This window comes from Eublepharis macularius, chromosome 12 (assembly GCF_028583425.1).
Source record: "Eublepharis macularius isolate TG4126 chromosome 12, MPM_Emac_v1.0, whole genome shotgun sequence".
NCBI classification, from domain to species: Eukaryota; Metazoa; Chordata; class Lepidosauria; order Squamata; family Eublepharidae; genus Eublepharis; species Eublepharis macularius.
The window spans coordinates 55,767,076-55,776,440 of NC_072801.1; the positions used below are offsets into that span (position 1 = coordinate 55,767,076).

The 9,365-nt window shown below is 40.1% G+C and overlaps 1 protein-coding gene across 1 annotated transcript; it reads right to left on the minus strand.

The window, feature by feature from the left end:
- Positions 1 to 360: 360 nt before the first annotated feature.
- LOC129339462 (vomeronasal type-2 receptor 26-like) lies at positions 361 to 6,381 on the minus strand. The gene is made up of 3 exons (XM_054994043.1): positions 6,346 to 6,381; positions 3,073 to 3,199; positions 361 to 1,259 (listed from the first exon to the last, which is right to left on the minus strand). Exons 1-3 carry the CDS (start codon positions 6,379 to 6,381, stop codon positions 361 to 363), a joined length of 1,062 nt encoding a protein of 353 aa, XP_054850018.1.
- Between the last annotated feature and the right edge of the window lie 2,984 nt (positions 6,382 to 9,365).

Consider the following 9,365-nt stretch of genomic DNA (forward strand, 5'->3'; position numbering starts at 1 on the left):
TTCATAAAGCTAGTAGAAAATAATATTGAAATAGGTTTTCTTAAAAATCTAAACCTTAATGAACAGATGAACTATACATGCACATTAGTTATCAGATAACTTTTCAACAAGAACTATATTGTGAAAAGAAAAACAGATTTTGAAGTTTCATCTGGAGGAAAACTTTCCCTTTGTTAAGGCTATGACCTTTGAAACAGGCTCTTGTTCGCCTTTCTATACTGCTGCCAAGCTACTGAAGCGGGATTATGACTAGTGACAGCAGGCAGTAAATAAGAAATGAGAGATCCTTCTTTCTTCACTGACACAGCAATTGAATTTCAGACCACATCCAGTTTTGATAACTGCAGATGGCTGAGATTTTCACACTTTCTTCATTATCCATTCCCTCCTGTTCAGGTCTGGCCTCAGCAAAATGATGTAGCATTTAGGAAAAAAGATGCAACCCAATAAGCCAGCACTGGAGGACAAGATGGAGAAGATCTCCACAGCCACCATGTATTTCCCTTTGGAACTCAGGTAAGTTGGAACAAAGGAAAACCAAACACTGCAAAAGACCAACATACTGAAGGTGATAAATTTGGTTTCGTTGAAACTGTCAGGTAACTTCCTAGCTAGGAATGCAACAGTGAAACTCACAATTGCCAGAAATACAAGATAGCCAAGGACAGAATAAAACATAGTAACAGAGCCCTCATTACATTCTAGTATGATTGTCTCCGGCACTGAGTTCATATTCTTTTCTGGGAATGGAGGGGAAGTACTTAACCAAAGAGTACAAATCAGTGTTTGAATAAAGGAGCCCGAAAGAACAATAGAATATGCCATTTTTTTGCCTACCCATTTCCTTATCTTGGATCCTGGTTTGGTGGCCATGAAGGCCAGAACCACAGTGATGGTTTTGGCCAATACACTGGAAAGGGCCACACAGAAGATGATGCCAAAAGTCGTTTGGCGGAGAAGGCAGGTTATCTTCCTTGGCTGACCAATGAAGATCAAGTTGCTGAGGAAGCAAAGGAGGAGGGAGATGAGGAGAATGTAGGTGAGGCTTTGGTTGTTGGCTTTGATGATGGGAGTATCCTTGTATTTCACGAAGGTTCCAAGCACCAAGGTTGTTACCAGAGAGAAAGTAATAGCTAACATAGCTAAGATGCTCCCTAAAGTCTCTTTATAGGAAAGGTAGCTTGTGACCTTGGGAATGCATTGGTTATTGTCTTTGCTGGGATGACGATCATCTGGACATTCAACACAAGTATCTATGTCTGAATAAAAAAGAAAATATTTAAAGGTGTGACCAATATCCTAATATATAAAAGGCAACCCATGTTACTGACAACTCACTTTTTATCCTGGCACAGGCACAGTGAGTCGTCAGCAACATTGCACCTGCGCCAGGATAAGCCTGGAGAAGCAGCCCTCAGAGAAGGCCTTCTTCATTGCTGAAAAGCCTTGGGAGAGGTATCTTTGCTTGCACACCAGCAGAAGGCCCAGTAAGGCAGCATGGCCCTCCAGTGGCTGGGAAGGCTCAGAGCAATGGGAAGGCCCAGCCACGACCCCCCCCCCACAGGTTTGGAGCGTGATGGGCGGCTGCAGCCTTGCCTCAGGCCCTCAAGCTGGCAGGGGCTGGCTGGAGAGTGGCACCCCTCCTGGCACCCCTCTGTCCCAATGGACACCCCAGCAGTTCCCAGAAAGAGAGGATCACCATGGCTGGTGGAGAGGGACCTGACGTGGCTTCCAGAAGGAGCATGCAGAGAGGCCCTCAGGAGGAGTTGGCAGGCTAGTTGCAACTAGCCTCCCTCCATCTGGCCCAGGCCCTGCACTGGGAGATTCTGTGAAGGAAAGGCCTCCCTACTGGTCCTGCTTGCCTGCCACTCTCCATGGACATGGCATGAGCAGGAGTACTGTTTTCTAGAGCCCATTGTTTTTACGACGGGCTTGGTTCCTAGTCTTGGAGATAATTGTCCATATGCTTTCTACAGAGCACATGTATATTCCTGGCTTTAGTTAATACTTTACCTTGAAATATGGGCCAGTCAGATAGCTTGTGAAACAGCCAATTCATATGCTGGAATAGTCTGCCTTTCTCCTCCCTTCCCTTTACACAACACAGAATGAGGACATTTCACAGAAGACTCTGTTTGTATCTCCGGTTCTACCATAACATTCACTGAGAATGGCAGGAAGAAGTGGGAGGTTGGGAGAGATGAAGAAAGACAGTCTCTCAGGGCCAAACTACAAGTGACGAATGACACTTGAACGGCAGGTGTATTACTCCCTTTTCACTTGCCCTCCACTTGCTCTCCATTCAATCCACTTGCTGTTCAAGGGCCAAGCTACACATGACGAATGACACTTGAACGGCAAGTGGATTGAGTGGAGGGCAAGTGAACAGGGAGAAATACACTTGCTGTTCAAGTGTCATTCGTCATGTGTAGCTTGGCCCCAAGTGTCATTCGTCACTTGTAGCTTGGCCCTCATTCTACCCATACAGTGACTGACTGTATCTATCTGCAAGGCAGACAACAGCAAACAATGTGAGGCACAGCAACCGCAAAGAACAATATCATCAAAAGGCATATGGGAGGGAAGAAGGGGGAAGGGAAAGCGAATAAATGGAAAGGGAAGGAATGACATTTCAGAATAATATGAATCAATGAGCTTAATGCATAAGAGCTTGAACTATCTGCCTACTTTTCATTCAGATAGGTTTGTGTAGCCAACTTGGCAGCCCTGGCAGCCTGGGCCACCCCCAAGGACCATGTGTGAATGAGCAGGTTACCTGGTCTGAGGCCTGGCAGTGGCAACAGTCAGGTTTGCCAAGAACAATTGATTTAGTAGGGGCTTCCATACCGCTAATCAGATTCTGTAAATTTAAAATGTGTTAGTTCTGTGGGGAATGGTGTCTAATGGTGTCTAAGCACCAGTGGGGTTGCCAGCATTACTAGCTGATGGTGTTTATTTCTCCTCCATAAAAAGCTGCATCTCTTTATTTCTGCATATCAAATGGCAGGACAGCAGGCCTGGGCACATTACTTTTGCCGATTGGACCAGAATTCTTTGCAGCTTGCTTCCTACCCATCTGCTCAGACACCATCCCTTCTGAACATGCGATGCAGTCATAGCAGCAAAATTTCTCTCCCTCCTTTTTTTTCTTGCTGTAGCCGGGATGGCAGTGGTCATTGCAGACAGAAAGGGGAAGTGCCTGTCAATCAATGGAAAGGAAGGAGAGAATCAAGTAATTTTTTTCTGATACCAATAATGGGGTTGTGGCAAGAAATGGTGACATCAGAGAGAACAAATCTGCCCATGTACAAATTAGACAGTAGTATATCATGATGATTGGTGCCAACTAGATCACAGATGTGTGATTAATTAAAATATGCATAACATGGCTAGACAAGCTATAAAGGGAGTGAGAAACTCAGAATAGAATACCCTTGGAGAGGGGCATGAAACAAAGGAGTAACACAATTATGTGTGGTCTTGTGTAGATCAGAAGAACCATCTAACCCATATCGATATATACTATGTGTTGAGGCCCAGATGCAGAAAGCATCTGATAATGGCAAGAATGTCTACCTTCACAGAACTGAAGATATGAGTCAAGGATGGGTCTGTTGGTCATCATGAGCCAAAAGGATATTCATATGTATCAAAAATTTGTAATCACTATTTTTACATACACTGTATCTGAATCAAACCATACCAGAATCATCTGGAAAGTTGTGACAAAAATGCAAAAAAAATCCCAATCTTCTGAAATGTTCAAATATCAAATTGTTTTCAAGTTTAGACAAGGAAGAAAGCATTTTTAAGGAATGTGATAAAATCTGAGAACTGAATGGATAATTATGCTAACCCTACCACCTCTTTTCAATAATTTACTAACTTTTACTGGAACTTGAACATGAATTAAAAAAAAACAGAAATAGAGGTAAATGGTTGCAGGATTTGAAACAAAATCTTAGACCAGGACTTTAGGAATTTCTGTGTTGTAAGAGAGTTCTGTTCACCACACAAATTGGGGACTCTTAGGCATTACAAAAAGCATCCCCTTGAGAAATCTGTGCAGCTTTTCATGTTTGGGTGTATTTCAATCTGTGGTGGGGAGGGAGAGGGGCTTCTCCTTCCATTTTTGCTGTCATAGTTCCTTTTGGATTCATAGTTCCTTTGGTTAGGCCACCACTTCCAAACATATATTCTGCTTATCTCATAGTAATGAGCGTATATTCTGCTGATCTCTGTTGTATGTGTAATTACAATTTTTAAACAATGTAAATATGAACATATTATCAGATATTGGTAATATTTTTTTTATTTTTATTCAAATATTTAATTCCCAACATTTCTCATGTCTTTCAAATAATGCCTATAAGCCTTACAATCTAAAAATAACTAAACAAATCCCCCAATAACTCTCTCCACACAAGAAATACTGGCAGGTTATACCCATTAAAAGCCATGGCAGAGGAAATTTAAGCACATCACAAAGTGTTCTAAATCTGGTCCCCACCTCCTCAAGTAGCCTGTTCCACAGCGTGGGAACACCAATGCATGGGATCTCTCTGATGCTGAGCAAGCAACTTGAGTGAGGGAACTGCTAGCAGCTGGAAGCCTGGGGACTGGCACTTCTGCACAGGAATAGATGAAGGAGATATGGATGTAGGGAATTAAAGCTGGAGTATATTGAGGTAATTTTCATTCGGGTTTAAAATAGCCTTTATAGAGTATTTACATCATGAATAGAAATGAAGAGGAGAACACAAGTTTTTAGAAGATACGTTCAAAGGGGATATTATAATCTATAAGGAAAGAACAGGAAATGCAAGTGAAGAACATGTGGTGGAATTTCTTAATCCCTCAGTTTATAAAGAAGGAACTTGCTGTCTTACAAAGGAATTGAGGTTAAAGAACAGAATATTTTTTCACTATGCCTCACCTGGTTAAAGCTTCTATGTCACACAATTCCATCATCATTCAGAGTTAGCTGTTTGTCTGAAGGAGCATGAGGATCCAGACTTCCCACTTTTACTCTAGAAAATGACCCATTTGAGAACGTAACCCAGTTGGTAACATCAAAAACCATAATTAATTCTCCATCTTTATCAAACTGCATGGTTTCTCCAACACTATTATTGAACAAGATTCTCCTTAAAATGTTGTGGAACTAGATTGGGGGGAAACACACACACACACACACACACACACACACACACACACACACAAAGAGAGAGAGAGAGAGAGAGAGAGAGAGAGAGATTTTAAAAAGTATAAGTTGATTAAAGTACTGGATTTGCAAAGTTAAAGGGGCACTTATATAATTAGACTTAAAGAGAAGAATTCTGTCCATCCCTGGATGACATGATGACCTGTTTGACCAACTTCAATACCTGCCAGGGCTGTACATTATGAATGTCCAACATTCCTCCTTCTATCACTCTTCTATGTTTGGATCCAGACAGGTGGATGTTGTGCAAAGCTTCGGCCACAACACAGACAGCATTGTAGATATTGTAGCTGTGGCCTGTCATTCCCATTTCAAACACAGTCCCAGGGAGGCTGTCCAGTTTCTCCTCCCCAGTGCAGATTTTTTCATTTTCCTTCTGCTCATGAGACTGTTTTAATGAACAGCCAAATGCCTGTTCCCAGAAGTGCTGAATAAAACCATCTCCTCCAACCCAGGAAGGTCTTATGGCTTGAAGGAATTTTTGGAATCCTGGTGGCTGATTAGAATGGACTGTAAAAGACAGAGCACCATGGAAGGATTCTATATTTTCAATCCTTTGGACAGAAATTGACTCAAACTCCCAGTGTGATGTAACTATCCACACTTTGCCCAGAGGAGGCAATAAAACAAATGGTGCTGAATAAAGGACGAGTCTAAAAACAATCATGGCTGGAAGCTCTCCATATATATAACATACATTTGCTTTTTTGTCCATGAGGACTGGGTACATTTCCCACTGCAATAAAGCCAAGTCTGTAATCTCTTCCATATAAACTTGTTTTATTAATTTGAACACAAATGCAAAACAAATGTTATTCTCAGAGAGTATCGGTATTATTGTCTGAAGAAACTTTTCTCCATTATCATCATCCATAGCCAGGAGCCCAATCCAAGTCCATCCAAAATGCTGAAGCAAGCGTACAACTCCCCTGTATTGATAGATTTCATTGGGGACCATCTGATACATGAAAGGGAACTGCATTTTGTCACCCTGGGCAGCAGAAAATGATCCATGAGCGAGCTGAAAAGAATGCATTGTTATGTTTCCAATGGATGAAATCAACAAGTTAAATTATATGTCAGAATTGTGAAATCTCTATATTCCCATGTTTAAAGTTTACCTGTGGTGTCTTGTAAATGTTCAGAATGGAGGCCATATTGGAAGTGGTTTCAGACAAAAGGCCTCCAATGACAGCTATAAGATTCTTCTGAATATTACAACTGAAGTTAGGGACCAACTTCTGCTGTGTAGAAAGCAGGTTGAGGGTTGCCTTATAAGTCATCCTTCCAAGGTTGTAGCTGTTGAGGATGTAGAAACCCCAAGTGAAGTTTGGTAAGAAGGTGGGATTCTCATTCAGTTCTTCTACAGCGAATGCCAAGGCCAAGATGTGCTGGTAGTGTTTTGTTACTGACCTGCAAAGATGATATTTAATAAAGCAACAAAAATTGCCTTTCCATGTTCATCCTCCCTGCTGAACTTTCAATTTATGAATTATTTCCTATAGCTGTACTCTAACATGTGCCAGCTTGTATAAAAACAAATGCTTAGTTTTATTGAACAACAAAGAAAACTGTAACTGCGCCCAATTAGAAAGAAAGCCAGGAGAAGACTGGCTTGTTTTTCTTCTTTTTTACTTGTTCAGCCTCAAATGCAAGAATACTATTTTCATGTCTATTTGTCTTCTTATGGTATCATTTTCATTAATTTTTTTCCCTATAATTTTCCAAGTGATTTTCTTTGTTTTATTTATACATTACTCATTCATATTCAAAAAGTCTGTGCACCACACTGGCCTTTAGAAAGTATGATATCGATCAATTTAAAATTCACAGGATCAAGAAAGACAGCATTGGAAAGATAAAAGGAGAGAGAGATGTATATATTTTTAAAAGTAACATTATTTAAAATCAGTAATGACTCCAAGGTAATCATCAGGCTTACTTCCTATTTATTCCAAAGCTAAGGAAATGGCATTAGCTTGAATTTTAGAGCTACCTAAATGTATTTAGTGACTGTAAGAGCAATAGAGTTTTTATTCCCAGTCAGGAGATTGAGTATATCACAATCTTCTGAGCAGTTGGCAAAAGTTATGTATGTATGTATGTATGTATGTATGTATGTATGTATGTATGTATGTATGTATTTATTTATTTATTTATTTATTTATTTATTTATTTATTTATTTCGAACTTCTGTTCTACCCTTCCCACACCACGAGCAGTCTCAGGGCAGATAACAACCTATTAAAACATTAAAATATCATCTGTATGTTGTCAGGTAGTGTGTTATCAAAGAAGCTCTTAAACTACCCTGGAGTTCTCATGAAAAGAGAAAATATGCTAGTGTTTCAGGTACATGATTCACCTGTCACATCCTTTGCTGGAGAATCTACCATATAGACTTGTGATTCTTACTGTATTACAAGAGCCCAAAGGGGAAAAGTGACAATGCAAGGGGACTACAATAGAATATAAATATTATTCACAACAAACAGTGATGAAAGCAAGAAGTTCAAATATACTGTGGAATAGATTCGTTTAGCATCTGATACATGGTCATATGGTCCAGTCATATAATCCATGCTGGTTTTTAAACAAAATTCTCTTTCTGATCTCTGACTCAATCGTGCCTGGGATAGAGGAGCCTAATTGTACAGTTGTGGACTTCACAACTGGCTCCAAGCAAGGTGCAAGAATAATTTAAATGTTATGGTAGCAAAAAAAAAAAGCCAAGTATAGCTAGGTGTTTCATCCCAACTTCTAGGGATAAATTTGATGCAGCCACACATCTGGGGATGCCAAACGGTGCATCAAGGACAGATATTTGAATTATTTCCGTATTGGAACCACAGACTGGGATCTATATGGGAACCCCATAGTGGAGTTCAGCTGTAACTTTTGTGTGAAAGACCTGTCAAGCTCATGAGATGTATTGCCCTCCATTAAAGATAAAGAGTCTATGAACTGCTGCCACATTGGTTCAAGTGCTTGCTAAGATGCATAATTTATGGCTACATGCCATTTTGGCCCTGCTTATAGATGGTTTGCCCTGACCTGGATAGCCCAGGCAAACCTGATCTGATCAGATCTTAGGGCAAAGCTACAAGTGATGAATGACACTTGAACGGCAAGTGTATTTCTCCCTGTTCACTTGTGCTCCACTTAATCCACTTGCTGTTCAAGTGTCATTCGTCACTTGTAGCTTGGCCCTTAGAAGCTAAACAGGGTCAACCTCGGTTAGCAATCGAATGGGAGACTTCCAACGAAGATTAGGATTGCAGAAGCAGGCAATGGCAAATCACATCTTTTAGTCTACTTGCCTTGAAAATCCCACCATGGATTCCCATAGGTCAGATAGACCTGACGACACTCTCTACCACTGTACACTGTAATTACACTGTAATCTAAGAAATGCTTCATTGCAAGCCCATTGATTTTAATAGAGATATAAGGGGGTAACACTGCCCAGAATTGCACTGTTACATGACTTTTCCTCTCAAATGCCATTTTAACAGCATTTATATTCAATAAATTCATTATAAATGTTGAAAACACGCATATATTTTGATGGGAATATTAGGAATGAAGAAAGAAAACTGTTGCCAACAGAAAGATTACTTTCTTACAAAAGAAACTAAAAATCAAAAAGGAAATATTCAGTTTGAAATAAGAAATTTGCAAGATTAGGTCCCCTATGTATGATTTGTTATCACCACTCCACATATTTTTAAGAGAGGTCATGACTGATAACAATGGAGAAAAAACAGGAAGTATGGAGACTAGGGTACGACACAGACCTAGCTTCAAAGCACTATTTAACACAATGTGAATGAGATTTATTTGGCGGCTTTTCTAATCCCTTTCTGTTTACCTCAGACCATTTGAGTCATCATCAACAACAAAAACAACAAAATGAAAACCTAGAGTCTCTTGGAATTCTATTTGTCCTATTATTACTTAATAACTGCCTGACTACAGTGATCCAAGCAAGTTACAAACTTATCTCACAGGATGGTTGTGATAAAGAGGAAGAAGGAAAAGCAATGCAAGCCACTTAAGGTCTCCACTGAGGAGAAAGATGGGCTATAATGAAGTAAACAAACTACCCTGAAAAGGAAATCAATTGTTACTTACATGCTGC

Excerpts from the sequence above, each read along its gene's own strand:
- LOC129339462 (XM_054994043.1), bottom strand. The coding sequence starts at position 6,381 with ATGGCCTCCATTCTGAACATTTACAAGACACCACAG. Across the intron at positions 3,200-6,345 it reads ACATTTACAAGACACCACAG|GCACTTCCCCTTTCTGTCTG; the intron begins GTAAACTTTAAA and ends ATTGATTGACAG. Across the intron at positions 1,260-3,072 it reads GATGGTGTCTGAGCAGATGG|ACATAGATACTTGTGTTGAA; the intron begins GTAGGAAGCAAG and ends TTTTTTATTCAG.